The 20,278-nt window shown below is 43.4% G+C and overlaps 1 protein-coding gene and 1 pseudogene across 3 annotated transcripts in view; one reads left to right on the plus strand and one right to left on the minus strand.

Annotated features, from left to right (window-relative positions):
• The window catches only part of RSPO2 (R-spondin 2), a 133,894-nt gene that overhangs the window by 30,652 nt on the left and 82,964 nt on the right, over positions 1 to 20,278 (plus strand). Inside the window, exon 3 of one of the 3 annotated variants that reach the window (XM_066625786.1) lies at positions 2,851 to 2,860. The exons of the other annotated variants lie outside the window; for them this stretch is intronic. Coding sequence (XP_066481883.1) covers positions 2,851 to 2,860 — 10 coding nt within the window. The remainder of the gene's footprint in view (positions 1 to 2,850; positions 2,861 to 20,278) is intronic. 3 annotated transcript variants of the gene reach the window in all.
• LOC136650327 (5S ribosomal RNA) lies at positions 8,209 to 8,325 on the minus strand (annotated as a pseudogene).

A 20,278-nucleotide genomic window follows, 5' to 3' on the forward strand; every position in this document is an offset into this window, starting at 1 on the left:
AATTAGTCTTGTAATTAGAATGATGATTACATTCCTGAAGAATCCCACAAATGAGGAACAAAAAAATGATAGTGACTCATGAGAACATTTGCAGGATGTTAATCTGCGGTTGACACTTATGAATTATGTGATTACTGTGTGAAGTATTTATGGGTTTATGGCTGCAAAAGAGACGTTAAGTACCATGTATTGTTTCCCAAGAGAGAGGCTCTGGTTTTGTTCAAGAGCCCATTAAGGTCCATTGTGTTGTCCTGATCTTGTTTGAATCAAAATGGGTCTGGAAGCAATATGTGTGTCAGCAAGCAGTGGACATTTTGTCATGGTCTGATTGTGAAATGCTGCAGGTCCTAAGCTGATCTAGGGCAGGAATTTTGGAATGGGAAGAAATGGTCATGTTGTGGGGATGATCCATCCTCGGTATCAGTGAAATGTTTCTAAAAAGAACATAAGAAGAGCCCCCTGTTGGATCAGGCCAAAGGCCCATCTTGTCCAACTCCTTGTATCGAATACTGTATAGCAGACTGTCCATGAACTATGAAGAAGACAAGAAGAATAAGGACAATGGAAGAGAGAACGTTCTGGGTCAGGAAGTGCTGGGTCAAGAGGAAGGGATTATATCTCAAGGGTATAGCTCATGCTTTGCATGCAAAATTCTGCTTTCAATCCTCATCCTTAGTAAAAGGTTTGGAGGTAGCAGGGATATGAAAGATCTCTGCTTGAAATCATGGAAAGCTGCTCCCAGTGAGAGCAGAGGCTACTAGGCTAGATAAGCCAATGGTTGGACTTGGTATAAGGCAGGTTCATATGTCCATTTTGTGATGTCAATGAAGTTCATGTATCATTGACTAAAGTTTTTAGTGCTTGCAATGCTATTTTTTATTAAGTACTCTTGCCCTGAAATCCTATCCAGTTTTGCAGCGAATGAGACCTTTTTGAAACGGATGTTCTGCCCTCTCATCTGCATGGTCAACATTCATGGTTGGTAAGGTCTGCTGTTGACTTATGCTCCGGAGCTTTGACTACTTTAACCCTTTGTCTTCATGAGAGTCCTGCGCTTTCTGAATAGTTGCAGTGTTTAGCCCAGCCTTTGCACCCTAGTTGCCAATACACTTCCATGTCCTTCCTGCTCACTCTTGTGTTTTGTCTTCTGCCAAGAAACCTGAGCTATCACTCATGTGAATCAGGCTGCACATCCACTTGGTAAGGGCGCTGGGTAGAGGAGGGGTTGACAATGTGTACCATTAGCAGGTGTCACCAGCATTCCTGCTACTGCTTCTTATCCAATATAGCTCATCGAGGGCATTGGGACCACTGAGCAGTTGCTTGGGCAACATGCTGCAGTAGTGTAGCTTACACCACGCATTGCGGTGCCTGCACTTAGCATGCCACCCCCTGTGGGTGCCCTGCACATGCCTGATCTCATCTGATCTTGGAAGCTAAGCAAGGTCAGGCCTGGTTAGTACTTAGATGGGAGACCGCCTGGGAATACCAGGTGCTGTAGGCTTATACCATAGTCTTTTGGGACTGAAGGTTACCAACCAGGTATCCTACTTACATGCTACTATTATTATTATTAACAGTATTTATATACCGCTTTTCAACTTCAAGTTCACAAAGCGGTTTACAGAGAAAAATCAAATAACTAAATGGCTCCCTGTCCTAAAAGGGCTCACAATCTAAAAAGATGCAAATGAATACCAGCAGACAGCCACTAGAACAGACAGTGCTGGGGTGAGGTGGGCCAGTTACTTTCCCCCTGCTAAAAAAAGGAGCACCCACTTGAAAAAGTGCCTCTTACCCAATTAGCAGGGGTACTATCTCTTTCATGTGACAGTTTCCAAATGGCATTTTGAGAAGATACATGAGCAAAGGCATTATAAATCAATGTAGAACTGTCAAAGGTAATTCAAAAAAAAAAAATTGTTCGTGGAGCAGCTTAGAATGGTTCAACTGTGATTCCATTGAAGCAAGATTCTCACATAACTCATGTTCATTTATATATGTAAATAGGGAGCAGGATGCGAGAAGCCAGGAACACAGAGTGCCAAACAGCAAATGCTTGGTGTTTGTGGGGGCCAAGATGTGACTTGGAATCTCGTATAGTTTATTAGTCACCAGAGGATGTTGGGAAGCTGGGGTGAGAGGCTACAGTCTACATCCAATACTGTCAACAAAATGGATGGCTCACTATGGCAAATGCTAGCATGGAATCTGGGATGTTTTCCAGTTTGGGACCTGCTGGCTGGCTGGCTGGCTGGCTCCTGACAGTGTAGTAGAGCAGGAAGGAACCTCATGCCAAGTTTTCTTTGGGGGAAAAAAAAATTAGGCAATTTAATCTGTACTATGTCCTGATTTAACACACCTCATCCCAAGGACTTGGCTGGGATGGATAACGGCAAATTAATGCAACAAGTGTAAAGGAACCAACCATATAAAATCCACAACCCCAAATACCTTAATGCTTTATAGACCTATGTAATCCTAGCCAATATGAGCAAGATCAGGGGTGTCCAAACTTTTTGGCAGGAGGGCCACAACCTCTCTCTGACACTGTATCGGGGGCTGGGGGAAAAAAGAATTAGTTTACATTTCAAATTTGAATAAATTTACACAAATGAATATATTAGAGATGGAACTTATGTGAATGACTGAAGGTCTTGCAATAGCTCAAGGCCTATAAAAGGCCTTGCACAAAGCAAGGTCAGCCTTTCCTTTGCTGCCACTACTGCATCACAGATGTGAAACAGCAAGCAGTGGGTGGAGTCCTCATCCCACAGCTCACTGGAGAGGTCGAAAAGTTGACCATCACCCTGAGAGTAGTTGCATTGGGCTAGCGCGGGCTCCAGCAAGTCTCCGGAGGGCCAGAGGCTCATTGGAGACTGGAGGCTCCCTGAGGGCCGGATTGGGAGTGCCTGAAGGCTGCAAGTGGCCCCAGGGCCGGGGTTTGGACACCCCTGAGCAAGATGAAACAATTAACTGTTGCCGTGCTGAGCCTAAGGTATGTAGGCCACTTAGGGGTTTTAAGGTCAGTTTCAGTCCCTTGAATTGCACATGCCAGACAATAGTGAAGAAGTGAATGTGCACTAGAGCAGGGATTCTCAAACTCTTATCTTCGCAACCCACTCCATTGTTCGGTCCTGGGCCTGTATTATGGCGTGTGACCTGGAAGTTACTTACCTTGAGGAGGCCTCCATGACTCCCCCCTATTGACACTATGCAGCACACACCCCATCGGCATTAGTGCTGGAAAGTTAGATAGGACTGGGCCCTTAGTTTTGTGTAGAAACATAGAGAAGAAGACAAGCACTTGGGGTGCTTTCTCGTGTGAGAATGCACAATGTCATTTCACAATGTCATTCCTTTTCATCCCAGTGTTGCCCCAGTTTGTGGAGTGGTGGTGGTGGTGTGGGGAAGATCCTTATCTTTGACTTTCCATGTGATCTCGGTCTTCTGACTAGGACCAGCTTCAGGTTTGAGGAGCGGTCGGCAAAAAACCAGCCAAGGGCCACCTCCTACTTGAGTGGGTTTTGGTTTACTCAGATATCCCAACTCCTTTGGCATCAGTAAAGCTCCTCCACCATGGTCCCTTTCCAATCTTCTCTCCCTGGTGCTAGAAAGCAAAAGAGTTGTATTCTGCTCTCCCTAGGTGCTTCTCTGTCTGCAAATGAGAGGGTGTTTTTCCCCCAGAAGCTCCAGCAGTGATGCAGGGAAGGGGGGGGGGTAACATATTTGCAGATTGGGAAGAGAGAAATGGATAAGGAGAAAGCAGTTTTCTCAGTTACCACTACCATATCAAAGTGGACCTGGAGCTGAGTTCTTCCAGGGTGGCTGTGGGCAACTACCTAAGGCAGTGGTTCCTAAACTTATAGCAAACATGGCACCCTTCTTCTATGGCACCATGTTGTGGTGGCACCATTGTGCAAAATCTGGCATGAAATCTTAACCAGGTGAGCCAGGAAGAAGGGCCACCAGGGAAATCCCACAGAGTCCTTGTGAGTGTACTGTGGCACCTTTGAGCGCAGTGGGTCGCAGTTTGGGAACCACTGACCTAAGGCGTCCGACCCCTAATGCTGGCTCTCTCTCTCTCTCTCTCTCTCTCTCTCTCTGTGTGTGTGTGTGTGTGTGTGTGTGTGTGTGTGTGTTACACTATAAGAAGATTGCTAGGTCTCTGAGTTAACCCATATCTTGCAATTGTAATTTCTGATTTCTGTATATATACTGATATATCAAAGAAAATCAACTAACTTCACTGAATTGTTTTAACTAAATTCTAGGCAAGGTTTTTATAGCCTTTTGGTTCTGATGAAATGTCTTGTGCTTTTCTCTGTGACATGCTAAACGTGTGTCAAACGGTTCCTCTTTTCTTTTTTTAACTGCTGGTGAAGGTTAAAATCACTTTAAAAAAATAGTGGCATAATGCAGCTATTCAGGGTTGCACCACAAGAAAGGAAGGGGTTTAATGGTCTCCATATGTATGCTCTTAGTAATGGCAGGATAAAATTTTGCTATACCACATAATGGTAAACCATCAGTGCTATAACATCTTTGGGGCTTTTGAGTGCCTTCTTTTATAGACACGCTTCTATCCAAGATTAATTCACTCAAGATTTAAGCCAGCAGCAAGTAGGCAGAGATTGGCTGCCTTTTGCAGCTGAATTGAATAGCTCATAATTCCTCAAGGAATTAGCACTTTAAAAAAAATAGAAGGCAAAAAAGCAGTTTGCAATCAAGTATAGTATTAACTACACTTAGAAGCCTGCGCTTTGAATGGTTCTGAATGCAGAGCCACTTCAAAGTGAGGCTTTTTGCATGTCTGTAGCATGTAGCAATTATTCAGCATGGAATGCAAATAATTCTGAAGCCTGCGTTGCAAACCTGGAGGTTGTATTGAGTGAGATGTGATGTCTGTTGCAATTTTGCTTAAGTGTGTCACAGGTATTTTCCTCCTCCGCCATGTTTTGCATGATCTGAATGATAGTTTGCTAAGCACACAGTGATCATGAGAACCATTTTTATTTATTTATAAAAACAAATATTCACATTCTTATGCCACTCTTCCTCCAAAAGAACTCAGGGTTGTGTACATGGTTCCTCTTGTCCTCATGAGAACAAAAGAAGAGCCCTGCTGGATCAGGCCAAAGGTCCATCTAGTCCAGCTTCCTGTATCTCACAGTGGCCCACCAAATGCTCCAGGGAGCACACAAGACAACAAGACACAACCTGCGTCCTTGTGCCCTCCCCTTCATCTGGCAATCTGAGGTAGCCTACCTCTAAAACCAGGAGCTTGCAGATACCTACCATGACTTGTAACCTGTGATGAATTTTTCCTCCAGAAATTTGTCCAATTCCCTCTTAAAGGCATCTAGGCAAGATGCCATCACTACTTCCTGTGGCAAGGAGTTCCACAGACTAATTACACGCTAGGTAAAGAAATGTTTTCTTTTTTCTGTCCTAACTCTCCCCACACTCGATTTGAGTGGATGTTCCCTGGTTCTGGTGTTGTGTGAGAGGGAAAAGAGTGTCACTCTATTCATCCCCTGCATAATTTTTGAATATCTTTTCATATAGGACAGATTTCGAAAATGATGGTCTACTTGATGCAATCTGAAGTCATGTAATTCCTTATTCCACCTCATTCTGCTGCATATGTAGACCAGGCCAGTGTCAGGTGACCACTTTTCTGATAGGCCAAGAAAAATGTGCCACCCTTTGGCCTTCCACGAGCGCCATGTCTGTGCTTTGAGAAATTGTACCTGTTGACCTCTTGGCATGCAGTGGTTAAAGACAGGTTGCTTTTGTCCTGTGCTGGGGAGGTGGGAATCTTTTTAAGAATGATGTTAAGGCACTGCTTCAGGGTGGTGCAGGTGTGGTATTTTGGCAGGTGCAGCTTTCTTGTATTTCTAGCAACTCTGTATTGATGTATTGATAACCTGATTTCAGGGTGTGTGGGTCTGGTCAGTATCAGGATGGGAAATGGCCTGCGAACCCCACATTGGCTGCCTGGAATGTTGTTATGGGGAAAAAAGTGGGACATTAAAAAAAATCCCTGTGGTCTTTTTTCTTTTCCTTACAATTTTTCTCCCAAGTGGTTCTCTGCATAATATATAACATTGTCTGAAAGCAAGGACTGAGCAATTCTGTTGCTGCAGCTAAGTTGGTGTAGTCCTGTAAACTGTTTATAGTGGACACCACCTGTGGACCATATTGAAGGTACTCTGAGATTTTCAGAACACCACCACCAATTTGAAAGCAATTTGAACACCGAAACTACAGTACTGAAACCAGAACTATAAAGTAGAACTGTGTCTTGAAAAAGGAGGGATCTTTGCCTGGTTCCAACATATCAGTAACGTTGAGCCTTCCTGGTTGGGAAGTTCTATGCAGCCAGGGCCATTATGGAGGATGTCTTGCTTCTAATTCCAGAAACCGAACCTTGGACCAAAGCCTGACCCATCTGATCTCAAAAGGTGTGAGACTTTTATGGGAAGAGATGTTTGCTATGATATTCAAAATGCAAATTAATTTACAGTTTTATCCCACCCTTCCTTCAAGGAGCTAGGGGTAGTACATGTGATCTTACCCCTCACTTAATCCTAACAACCCTATGAGTAGGTTAGGCTGAAAGATGGTGACTGGACCAGAATGCTCCAATAAACTTGGCCAAGTGGGGGGCTGAATCAGGTCTTCCTGGTCTTAACTCTAAAGCAGGGGTTCCCAAACTCCTCCAAGGGAGTTGGGAATCTTGTAAGTCAGTGGTTCTTGAACTCTCTGGGTCCCCACAGTGCCACAATCACTGCAATGCCATTGGGACACACACACCCCGCCCCCACAACAACTTACAGTGGGGCTTTTCAAACTGGGGCGTCACAACGCTCCAGGCTGCAGGCCCTGTCCCCTACCCCCTTAAGGGGCAGGGGCAGCCTGGAGGTAGGGAGGAGGCAGCGGCGCAATCTCCAGGCAGCAGGGGTGAGGGAAGGCAGCGGCGCGTTCCCCAGGATCGTGCCGCTCAGGGGGGCTGCAGGGGCTTGGGTACACGCACCCAAGCCCCTGCAACCTCCTGGGGGTGCGGGGAGCCGCAGGGCTCCCTGCAGCAGTGAAAGTAGATGCGGAGCGATCGTGCCCCGCCTCTGCTAAAGCGGAAATGGAGTGCGATCGCTCTGCATCTACTTTCACTGCTGAGGGGAGCCCTCCTGTAGGTCGCGCCGGGCGCCCTACACCCCCAGGAGGCTGCAGCGGCACGATCCTGGGGAACGCGCCGCTGCCTTCCCTCACCCCTGCTGCCTGGAGATTGCGCCGCTGCCTCCTCCCTACCTCCAGGCTGCCCCTGCCCCTTAAGGGGGTAGGGGACAGGGCCTGCAGCCTGGAGCGTTGTGACGCCCCAGTTTGAAAAGCCCCACTGTAAGTTGTTGTGGGAGCGGGGTGTGTGTGTCCCAATGGCATTGCAGTGATTGTGGCACTGTGGGGACCCAGGGGCATTTAAACATACTGGGATGGTGCTGCAAAGCCTTCTGGAGGGTCCTGGAGGCTTGCATCCCCCTCTGCAAGCCTCCCTGCTGCTGTAATATAAACTCTGGCAATGTCTTCATTTTCTATTACCCATCCCACCCCAGGGTTATAAAACATCACTTAAATAATAAATGGCCTTTTTTTTTTTACATAATAAATGGTTTGCCATAAGTAATAATAAAAGTTGTCCAACCCTTTGCTTTTTCAAACCAATTATTGGCTAGGACTGGATAACTATTTATTATGGTACTAATGAGGTTTTGTTTTTAATATGACTTTCTGGCTCATAATGCCCACTAAACCACTAACTGAATACAGCAACTATTGGAGAGGTTTTTTCTCCCACATTTACCACTCTGCCCGCAATCCAGCAGAGAGCTAAACCCACTGAAAACTAACTGCTAGGCTTAAGTATGCTTAAGATGCAGCCTCCATGTTTATCATAAATGAGACATAACCTCTTTTTAACCATTATATAAAATGGGGGGGGGAGGGATGGAGAGACTACCTATTGTGGTGCACACCTGACCCTGTGTGTTGATTTAGATCTAAAAAAGCTGCAGTGCATACAATTGTGTGCATGGAGGGCTCTCTGCTTGGCAGCATAGGGGTGAGGGGAAGCATGTCCTATCCATAAGGGTTTGTACTGTCAAACCATATCATTATGGTTGGCAACCTTCAGTCTCGAAAGACTATGGTATAGGCCTACAGCACCCGGTATTCCCAGGCGGTCTCCCATCCAAGTACTAACCAGGCCTGACCCTGCTTAGCTTCCAAGATCAGACAAGATCAGGGATGTGCAGGGTAACAGTTGCTGCCCATATATATCATTATGCTGCTTGACATTACTTTTTCAAGCAGAAATAATTTGAGGGTGTGTGTGTGTGTGTGTTGTGGGCAGAATAAATTTTTTGTTTCTGAAATCTCAAGTTCAAATTTTGTGCACTTCAGCAGTTGCTACCTAGAGCAGGTTCCTCTGTTGTGGTTTTTTTTAAAAAAATGTGTGAACATATGCAGTTGACTTATGTTGAGTCAGACTGTTGGTCCTTGGAGCTCAGTATTGGCTATACTGACTGGTAGTGGCTTTCCAGGGTTTGAGTTGGAAATGCTATTAGAAGTTCACAGGAGATTTGCCTAGGAGATGTGTTTATCTCCCTAAATTTGCACATGCTTGCAAACTGTAGGAGCTGAGCTCCTTGCAGGACAATTAGCAGCTATTTCCATTACCCATGTTTTCATTGAAATCTCTGCTTCCTGGATGTGACCCACCAAGAAGTGAATCAAAACCCAACAGTGGTTTCGCTACTGGAGTCATTTCTGAGGCCTGTTGAGGTCTTTGGAGGCAGTCCTGGGGCGGTGTGATGTCAGGGCAGCTGCTGGAGGTGGGCTGAGATGCCACCCCCCAAGGATGAGGTGGGTCATGGCCCTGGTAAGTTTGAGAACCACTGCCCTAATTGTTGCATCATTCTCTGGGAACTGTGTGTGTGTGTGTGGGGGGGGGGGGGGGAATATCAGCCACCAAAGTAATCACCATAGTTTTGGTGGTGACCACTATTCTTTCTTGACAACGCCCTAGAACTATTTCCAAGGTATTGTGGAGAAAAATGGCAACCATAAGCCAAAAGGGTCTTGGCTGTTCCTTTTTAAACTTAAAACGAGTAAAAAAGAAAAGTAGACCCATGCTGCAACTAAGCCCCCCGCCCTTTGTAGAAATGAATGGGGGTAATGAAAATGTTACCCCTTCCCAAATGCAACCATTGCCATATAAGTGAGTAAGCAAGTACGTAATGGATTTAAGAATTGAAATTGATGTCTTGCAGTTCCGACTGGTCAAAGCAAAACCAAACTTGAGCTGTTTTCATGGAAAACATCTATAGAAAACTGTTCAATTTAATTTCTTTTGACTGTTTTACCACCACACCCTTTTTGCTGTCCCGTTCGATACAGGTTGATTGAAAGGCTGGTACCGTATCTTCAGCCAAACCATGGAGGTAACTTGGCACTTCAAAATCCTGTCTATTGTGGTCTCTGTTATCTGCGGCATAATCGAAAGAACAAAGGCTTCACATGTGAGCAGGCTAAATGAAAGTGTTTTATTAACAGGGCGCTACACATCTCCTTTGGCTTGGTCATAGGGCCTGAAGTTGCAAATGTTGCCTAAACCAAAGGGTAGTTGAGGTGAACCTCAGAGCATCAATCTTGTACTTAAAGGAGTGGTGCACAGTGGGGGTTTTTTTTTGGTGTGTGTGCGCGCGCCTCTCTCTCCACCAAGAATCTGCCTTCAGCAGGCTCTGGTTTTTCTTCTCTTCTTTGTTTGAACCATTTTTCAGAATACTCTTGTAAGCATCTGAAGTTGTCTTAGGTCAGACCATGGATCCAAGGGGGGGCATGGGTGCATGGCCCCTCCGCGAATTGAGGCCAGAGGGGAAGGCCACTTACTGGGACAGGAAACAGCCCAAGTACGGCTGGTAGCCTGCCTGGAAGAGCTAGATTGGGAGCTTAGGTCTACCTGGCAAGTAGATCTTGACTCCTAGTCTGGTTAGCCCAGGTCTATCCACCTGGTTGACCTGGGCTTTCGAGAAGGTAGTGCTCATGTCCCCGTCCTCCCAGTACAAACATTGGATCAGCCCCTGAGTCCAGGACAGACTGCTTGGCATTCTGACATTGCACCAGGATGAGGTCTTTTGTTATCTGGTGTGCTCCCTGGGGCATTTGGTGGGCCGCTGTGAGACACAGGAAGCTGGACTAGATGGGCCTATGGCCTGATCCAGTGGGGCTGTTCTTATGTTCTTAAGTTGAACTCTCTTTATTTCTTGGTTGCATGAAATGTTTTGTGTAATAGTCTGTTCCGCCATTTGAAAACAACGGAGGGTTTTTTTTTTTGTTGAACGATAGAGTATAACTAACCCATTTTAGGACACTGGAAGTTCAGAATTTATCTTGATAGTTGCAGGGTGTGAAATTGGAGGTTGCCCCAAGCTAGACACCTTGGCACTTATGTACCTGTATTTGAGAAGTGTCCATTTCCCATTTTGAGAGGTAGCTGAACCCTGAAGGTTGACAATTATAGCAACCCAGGGTAGCAAAAGCTTTGAACAAGGTACCCCTCTCCCAACCAAGGCAAAAAAATAGGGATAAAATACACATTGTGGTTTACCAAAACCAGGACTGTTCCTAGTAACAAAGCCATGAACCATATGGATACAATGGACCTAGAAATCTGGAAGATCATGCATGAAGCCATGTCAGAATTTGGCAGACAGGCAGGGCCAAAGAGGGAAAAAATGCTGAGCTGTAAGTGGACAGAATCTGGAATTTGCTCAGTTTTCATGGGCTGAATTTTCTATTCAGTTTTCAGCCTGTAGTACTGACAGAATGTAGTTTTACTGATTGGACTGGTAACCACCTAATCTTAGAGGTACATCTGAGTAAGGTTTTCTTGTGGTATATAAAGGTGGTGGGGCAACCCTGGCAGACAATGAAGTTTGTCGATCAGTCTACTAAATCGGTGTTACCCAGACTGTGGGGTGGGACCCACTAGTGGGTTGCAAGCTGATTTTTGGTGGACCATGGAAAGTTTTTGAGACATTAAAAAAGCATGCGCGAACGCACACCTTACAAACACCCTTGTCCAGTTTGCAGAAGAAAATTTTTAGCTGGAAGCTAACCAATGTTATGGTAATCTTCATACCCCAAATTAAAATGTCACATTTTTCTATTTTCTCTAGTAATTGGCATGCCATAGATCACAAGTGAATCCAATTTCAGCCCTTTGTCTGGCCTGGAAATCCCTAACTGCACATCTTGCTCTCCTGTTCAGCCTTCTGGCTATTCTAGAATGACTGTAAAGATTTGGGTCAACATTCCTTGAACTCCATTTCTAGGGAGAGTCTAGCAAATGCTCACATACACACATATTATATGTACGGTCTCTAGCAGCCTTGGGAGCACAGGATCCCAATAATTAATTAATTTATTAATTATTAATAAATAAAATATTTTTTCCTAATTTTTTTTTTGTCTGGTGGATAATGATAGATTTTAAAAGTGGGTCCTAGTGCTAAAATGTTTTGAAAGTACTGCTCTAAATAGTACATATTCATATAAACTAATATTTTTATCTCTGCATGTAGACTTTTAGTGCCTCTGGAATCAGCCCATCCTTTCACTATTTGGAAAATAATCTTTATTATATTCTTATTCTTATAATTATATTCTTATAATTATTAATAATCTACACAGGGCAATGCACAAACGGAGCTGAAGGCATACCTTCATGGGTTTCAAATGATTGTTCTGTTTTTCCAGGATAAGGCACCACAATAATTTCAATGAATAATTATTAATGATATAGAACTCCTAACAGTATTGATCATTGTTTCAGCAATTGCTGTAGAATCCTGTGATGAAGCTGAATAAATCTTCTTTGTTTCAAAGAGCAGCATGACCGTCAGCCACACCATGAAACACTGGTAATTAGGTTCATGTTTAATGTGTGGGCAAAGGAACCCGTTGGCTTCCGAGCTTAATTCCCTTTTATTATCTTTGTGTAATCTGAGTAGGTTCTAACTAGGAGTTCTCTAAGAATTTGGGTAGCTGGTTTTTACAGCTATAATTTAGGCGTAGTTACACATACCTCCGACAGCTCACCACTTCCTGTTAACTTATCCAGCCCATAAAATGCAAAGATGCTGGGATAGTAAACTGTTTCTCAAAACTATTTTGGTCCTCTCCTTTTTCAGTGGCTAGTTCCTTTGCCTTCCTCCCTAACTTTTCACCCATCAAAAGGAGGGGGGAAAAATCATTTGAAATATTTGCTGAACCACGTAACCTTAGTAGTACATCTGAATAAGGTTTGGGTTTTATTTTTTTGAATGCATAAAGGTGTTATCTAAATCATTCCTTTCTCACAATAACGGGGGAAATGGAAAAGATGTTGAAAAATACGAATGTGCACAATTGCGAGTTTTCTTTGAGATTAGTTTTCACAGCTGGAATTGGAATAGCACTTTTGACCTTTTCAGTTGAAAAGGGGTTGGGATAAATAATCTATATGATCGCAATTAGCCATTAAGGTACAGAGTATGAAAGAGACAAAGTACTGATAAATACTACTGTGGATATCTAATTCTTTCATTTTGAGTGTGTGAAGATACACTTAACTGTTTGGAAGAATTTATGGATAGTTTAGCAATTTGGGGGAAAGGGTAGGGAAAACCCTAAATATATTTCCAAGATCTGTTTTAGTTTCTGAGTGTCTGATTTTTCTACTTTGCTCTTTATCTGAGTGGGAGCATGTTGCATTGTACACTTAAAGAAAATCATTATCTGATTCTTGTGCATTTGAACTTGGGCTCCTGTGACAAAGACATGCTTGTTTGTACATTCATGGAGTTTAACAAGAAGCTGGTGTTCTGCAAGTGAGAGTGCCTCATTTCCTATAATAACCCACAGTAAAAAGTCACTTGTAATGCATATGTGAGCACACAGACAAACTGCACACAGAGGGACCCACTTATGTCATCAGAAGCCAGGAAATTCAATTTTAACAGGAAAAACCACTGATATCTACAATAGCTGCATGTAACTAAGATGCATATGTTAAAAATAGACTTGAACAACTGTGGCCCACCAAACCAAATGCAGCATGCCAGCATGGTGGCAGCCCACCAGAGGCTTGAGAAACCCTCTTTTGCTCCTGTCTGGGACTGCAAAAATAAGGCCTGTCCAGTATCTGGCAGACCCCAATGCATAGTTCATGGTTGTGTTTGGCATTGTGGGTTGGTTCACAAGGATGTTTGTATGAAACTCATAACTAATCACAGGGTATGATCTCAAGGAATGAGATGCAACAACCATGCTGAAGCTGAGTAGGTATAACTCTGGCCAGTTCCTGGATGATTGCTTGGATCCTGCTCTGCCTTGAGTTGCACCATAGAAAAACAGCATCAGCAAAAAGTAATACCTTTTAGAGAATTTGGCCTCCTTGTCCATTGACAGCACAATCCTAACTTGCGCTGAAACAGGCAAGTTTCAGATAAGGCCTGTGCTGTATCCAGCTAAAGTTTCAGGCTGGCTATGGTTTGCCCTGAGGCAAGGGGAAATAATTCCCCTTACTCCATATTGTGCTGGAGCGGCCCCAGTGGGTCTTCTCGGGTCTGCGCCACCTGAAGGATTCGCACAAATCCAAGCAACCTGGAGCTGCCCCAGGCTGCCTGGGAACAGGGCTAAGATCTGGCATAAGTGCAGGCCCTGCTCCTTGCTTCCCCACCGCCTGCCCATGGGACTACCCACCACCTGCCCTCCCCTTCCCCCAAATGCCTCCTCCCCAAGCCCCCCAGACCCCCATGCCAGCCTCCCCAACGCCCAAGTCAGCTCAAATGTGCCTTATGGCATGTTTGCGATAGTCCTTGGCTTGCGCCGGACCAAGGACGCTTTAAGATTGCGCCCTGAATCTCTTAAAAATTATATTCAAAAGAAAAGTTGTCACCCAAGCAATGACAAAGAGACTGTATTTTATACTGTCGTGTTGTAGCTGAAGTCTGAAATGTACATCTATCTGGAAGTATATCCAGAGATCATTTAGTTCTGCCCTGTTGTGCTGTGGTAGATATTCTGTACCCAAATATTTTGGTTGTTTTCACGATACGTATTAAGAGAATTTCGATACAAGGACATCTGCAAGAGGGATCTGAAGGCCTTAGGAGTGGACCTCAACAGGTGGGAAACCCTGGCCTCTGAGCGGCCCGCTTGGAGGCAGGCTGTGCAGCATGGCCTTTCCCAGTTTGAAGAGACACTTGGTCAACAGTCTGAGGCTAAGAGGCAAAGAAGGAAGGCCCATAGCCAGGGAGACAGACCAGGGACAGACTGCACTTGCTCCTGGTGTGGAAGGGATTGTCACTCCTGAATTGGCCTTTTCAGCCACACTAGACGCTGTTCCATAGCGCGATACCATAGTCTTTCAAGACTGAAGGTTGCCAAAAACATTAAGAGAATGCAGGTTTTTGCTAGTGGACAGACCTCCTTTCTGAATTGAGTTGCAATTGGAATAATCCTTGGGAAAGGAAAGTATAACAAGCTCCACGTGGTGCGTGCTTATGCTCATAACACTTTTCCTATGTATGGAGAAGAAAGTGCACAGTGCCCTGGGAGAATGGCATCAGCCTATTACTGTTGGTCTTCAGATAATATGCTGTATATTGGCACAGTGCTGTATGTGAACATAGAAAAAGCAAAGCACAGCCTTCCATAGACAAGTGCCAAGTGCATGGAGGTTTGTGGGGCATAGGCAGTGAACGTGTCAGCCCAGGGATATGGCTAGCAGGTGTGTTCTCATTTTCCTTTTCCCTATGAGCATTGAACATTGAAATATAATATCTGGGGAGAACAGTTGTTAAAACTAAAGGCTGATTCAGATGATTCTCAAGGATGACTGAGGACAAAAATTATTTTAAAAGTGGAGTTGGGGACATCTATGAAGTGCTTCCACTGTTGCTATTGCCCTGGAACTCAGGTGTTCTTGGATTTTATTAAGGTGCGTAGTGGGTGCTTTCTTGATAGGTTCATGGGTGATGGTTGCTTGGATATGTCTTCATACACAGTAGAACATTTCTGAGGCTGTTTAACAAATGAGAGGCAGTGGAGACCTGGAAACTGCAGCAAGTTATGGGTTTGTTTTTTCCTTCTCATAGCCTTGAAGAAAACAGGCTTACCCTCACTAAGGCTTGAGGGAATACACTTGTGAGAACTTGAAAGGGTTAGAAATGTGATATGTTGACATCTTGAATGAAACATTTTTGTTTTGTTTTGTCTATGTAGAGAAGGGTACTTCTTTGTGGACTTTCAAAGGACTTGATGGTCCTTTGCTGGGCCTTCTCTTCTTTTGACCTTGTAGGTATGGAGGGGCCACCTGTGTGAAATATCAAGAGCTTTGGTGAGCTTCATGTTTCACAGTAACCTGCTGATATTTTTTTCAAAAGACTAGCTATCTAGGGATCACTTGATACATTTTATTTGTTTAGGCACATGGCTGTACTTTTAGGAGTGAACTATCTTAATGTGCAAAAGCAGCAAATTTTAGAAGTGCCTCATGTGTCCTACAATTATCCTGCACAGGAAGATGTGTTTGGTAGTGGCAAATCCAATGTATTGCCATCTGACAGATGAAATAGTTCGAACCCCCTGGTCTCATTTTGCTATGGCACCACATAATCGCTTAAGACGAGATATATCAATTGGAGACTGGGCGAACCGAAATCCTCAGAGTCAATCTGACATCCTCTTCCATATGGATGCCTGAAAATTTTTCCCCCAATTAAATGGAAACTTTGTTGGTATTTGGTATGGCGCCTGAAATGTCTTCTGACATCAAGACTGAAAGCCATGAGATATACTGAACCTGTGGCTTGAGATGCATCAGGCAGGGATTCAGCCTATATACCACCACCAAACTTTAGCCATAGGAAAAAACTATAGAATAACAAACCAGACCAAAGAAGCCTCTGAAAAAGCAGTGCTTTTGCCACTGTTCTACCACTGCACAAATCATTATTGCTGTAGTTAATGCATCCCAGAAGTGCAACTCTGCTGGTCTTTAGAAAGAAGAGATAAAGGACTGTGGAAATTTTTATTGTGACATGACTGTTTTTTTGGCAGTAGCCGCCTACTTCAACTATGTCTTGATTTTTATGAACTGACAGCTTAAGTGGGAATATGTGCTGTGCGTTGAATCTATTCAAGACCATGCCTTGTGATCTCAAGAGGTAAAACCATGAATTTCAGTGTAAGAGATGTCCACATGTGTGACTGTGAGGTTAATGAAGAACAATGAAGGAAATCCATTATTAGATCTCTTTCACCACATGGGTTTGCATGTGTTCAAGGCCTCCCCTCTCTTATGCTGACGACATTGTTGCTGACTAAGGTCACTTCCGTGTGGCTGTCCGAACGCACCACATTTTTATGTAAATAGATTTGCCCATTCATATGGAAAGGTTGTGTGCCATGCCACTGACTTAAAATTCTTGGGTGCTATTGCCATAAAGACTTTCCATGCAAAATGGCTGAGCCATGTGATGAGCTGCTTATCTGCATCATGGAAGGTGCATTTAGTTGTGTGCATGTGTTCCCACCCACCCCGTGCATTCTGATTGCACAGACTGGCCCTGCCTCCCCACAATGTCCATGCTACTCTGACAGCAGCTTATATGGATATAACTACTCTATGCTATTAAGAATTCTTGGATGATCAGATTCTAGATAGTGTCGAGAAACCCTACACATATGCAGTCTTGTGTGTGTGAGCGATATATAGCATGTGCATGTACATAGTCTCCTTTCACACTAATCATGAATGCACAAATGTTGAATGGGGAGTGGGGCCACATGTATGGTACTGCTCCTCGTTCACATGTTCAGTGAATGCATGTAGGGAATCCTGGAGTCAGAGCCATAACTTTTTGGGGGGTGTTTTTAAATTTTTTATTTTCCAAAATAAAAACAAATATAAACAAACACATAACAAACACAAATTCAATACACAATACACACACAAAAAACAAAAAAAACCACACCATTGGAGGGTGCAGGCAATCGTATATCAATATATCTAATCAATCAGTACATACCTTCTGATCTTGTTCTTCTTCTAGCTTAGCCTCTTAATATCATTTATCTATCATCTCATATCTTATATAATATATCATGTATACAATATATTCATCTAAATGCCCTATCTTATACATCTACAACTCCATTTTCAACCAAGCATAAAATAGTCTCCATTACTCCATCTGTGCCGGTTTACGCTGTTGATCCAAAGTCACTGTAAGCCTATCCATTTCCGCCACATTCATTATTTTCTCTATTAATTCATCTTTCGTTGGAATTTTAATAACTTTCTAGTATCTAGCATATAAAATCTTTACAGCAGTTAATATGATAACTAAATACACATTTTCTTTATAATATCTAAGATAATATTAAGCAAATAGCTTTTGCAATTGAAGGAAGACTTTCTTTTGTTTTTGAGGTGAATGTCAACATAAATGGCTTAAAGCAGGGGTGCTCACACTTTTTTGGCTCGAGAGCTACTTTGGAACCCAGCAAGGCCCGGAGATCTACCAGGGGGGAAGGAAGCATCTGACAGACACCCCCTTTAATGTATGGAGCCCCTACTGGAGTCTAGTCAGTTTTGTTGCTGCAGTTTTGTTGCTGCAGTTGTTGCAGTCAGTTTCGTCAGGCATGCAGTTTTGTTGCTGCATGCCTGAAGAGCAGCTAAAGTGTCAGTTTCAGTTTAGTGTCAGCTAAATATATCAGTTTAGTCTAGTCACTAGACGAAACTGACATATTAACAGTTTGGAGAGACAGGGCTCCGCGATCTACTCATTTTGCCTTGTGATCTACCGGTAGATCGCGATCCACCTATTGAGCACCCCTGGCTTAAAGAGTAAATACTCCATCCTCCCTTAACCATCATGTTTCTTTTTACTATTCACCTTCTCTTTTTGTCTTCTTGTTGCTATCAGTGAGTGCCTCCTTGCCTCTCTAGTTTCTTCCCTCTGATTCCTCAATTGTCTCTGAATCATTTGATTTCTTTTCTTCCAGCTCCATTTCTACACTTTCTCATTCTTTTCTTCTCAATTCCTCTTCCTCATTTTCTTCATTTCTCGTCTCACCTTTCATCACTGTACTCAAAAAATTTTCTGCTTTCATTGTTGAATTTATATTATATCTCTGTGACTGGAATTGAAAAAAAAAATATCTTCCAGGAGAAGCCATCTATATGGTATTTGTTTTCCTCTTAAAATTTTTTTACTAACTCTTCATTTTCTTTTCTCTTCTTTCTCACTCTCCATGGGACATGTCTCAGAATTTTCACTTTGCTACCCTCCACCATCCATTCCTTTTCCTGTGAGATCTTCAATATTTTAACTCTGTAGAAAGTTCTAATGAATTTCACATGGATTTCTCTTGGTAGTTCATGTTTTCTTAGATAGAAAGTGCTCACTTTCTCGCTGAATCCAGATCCATGAGTATCTCCTCTGTGGGTGTGTCAATCCACTCTGATATTAAATCACCAAACAGACGTCGTGCATCTTCCCCTTTCTGTTCTGGTACATTTTGTGTTCTCACCACTCGAGCTGCACTCTCCATCTGAATTTCCATTAAAGTTGCCTCTCCATCATATTGGTTTTTTTCTATCTCCAATATTCTAGATTGATCTTTGGTTGTCTTTTTTTTTTCCTAATTTTCTAATCTTTTGTGTATTCTCATCTGCTTGGTCTTTAACGGCTTTCAGTTGCACACTGAGATCATTTAGTTGTGTAGTTAAAACATCCAGACTAGCTTGAACCTGCAAAAATTGTTTTGTGTGCTGCTGTCCCATCATCACTAATTTTTCTATATTGTCTTGTAATGTCTGCTTCCAGTCTTTCCCTTTCGGTTCTTCTTGTGTTAGTTTTCCCAAGCTTGACTCCAGGGCAGGAGAGCCCCTAACTTTTGCTCCTTTTCCTGTCATCCTTTTTCTTCCTTCTTATCTCTTCTTTCCTGTAAAACTCAAATATCTGTTATCACATATATCATTATCAGTTACCCGTACATCACATCACATCATCAAAAAAAATCAACTGTTCACCCATAAAAACCAACACGGGGAAATTTTAAATCAAATAAACCTTTGCCTTGCAATGTTTCTTAACGCCACTAGTCCTCAGGGTATCATCCTCCTTCACTTGTCTAGTCCTTTTCTTATCCTTGCAATGTCTTTTTAAATCCACTAGATGTATGCGATGTTCTATTCTTCTTTTTCTGTTATCTTGGTTCTATTGCTTACATTGTTGCTACATCCAATACATTCCTTTGCAGGAGATACACTGAGGAATTCAAAACAATGAAACCGCTTTTGCAAAACAAAGACATGCAGATCTCCAGCCCTCTCCACAGGCACTCCAAGATGTCCACAGGAAAACAAAACTGAACATTTCAAAGCAAAGTTTATATTCCAAAACGATTAATTTATAATCCAACAAATTTTAGATTAGTAAAGTTAGAGTTATGCTCTCATATTTCCATAACAAGCTCGGCAGGCCTCCTCCAAAGCTTCTTCTCACACAAGCAAACAAATGAGCAGAGAAAGCCTCCCCCCTCTTCCTCTTCCCAGAGGGGGAAAACCTGACCCTCCTTTTTCCCTTGGGTAAAGGCTTAATCAGGCAGTCAATTAATCAATCAATGTGGCTTAGTTTCAACATGAATCCTCACCAACACCGACATTGATGGCTGGGTTCCCTTGGAGAAAAAAACAGCCCCTGACTGGACACTTCCTCTCCGAAACCGTATACCATCTGTAGGATCGAATCGCTTCTGATCACAGATCCTCGGATCTCATCAGACCCAGGGTTTTTTTGACAGGAAATAGCATGCTTTCCCAAGAGCTTTCAAGAGCTCAGAAAAACACAGCCATACAGTTGCCTCTGGCCGATGTGACATTGTGCCTTCACTTCTGGGTTCTTTCTAGAGGGCAGGACACTCACTGCTGTGCTTCACATGCCCCATGCCTTTCCCTTTGGAGGCCGGGAGCCTCTACAAAGAAATAGGGTGTGGGAAGCCAGCAGCACCCCACTCTCTGGGGAGAACCTGGAGATGACTGCTTTGCATGCAAGGCAGTCACTTCTGGGTTCTCTTTGGAAGAGTGCTCGCTGCTGTGCTTTTCGCACCTCGTTCCTTTCCTTGCAGCAGCCCCCAGCCTCTAAAGGAAAAGGGATGGGGCATGCAA

The sequence above is a fragment of the Tiliqua scincoides genome, chromosome 4 (assembly GCF_035046505.1).
Source record: "Tiliqua scincoides isolate rTilSci1 chromosome 4, rTilSci1.hap2, whole genome shotgun sequence".
NCBI lineage: Eukaryota > Metazoa > Chordata > Lepidosauria > Squamata > Scincidae > Tiliqua > Tiliqua scincoides.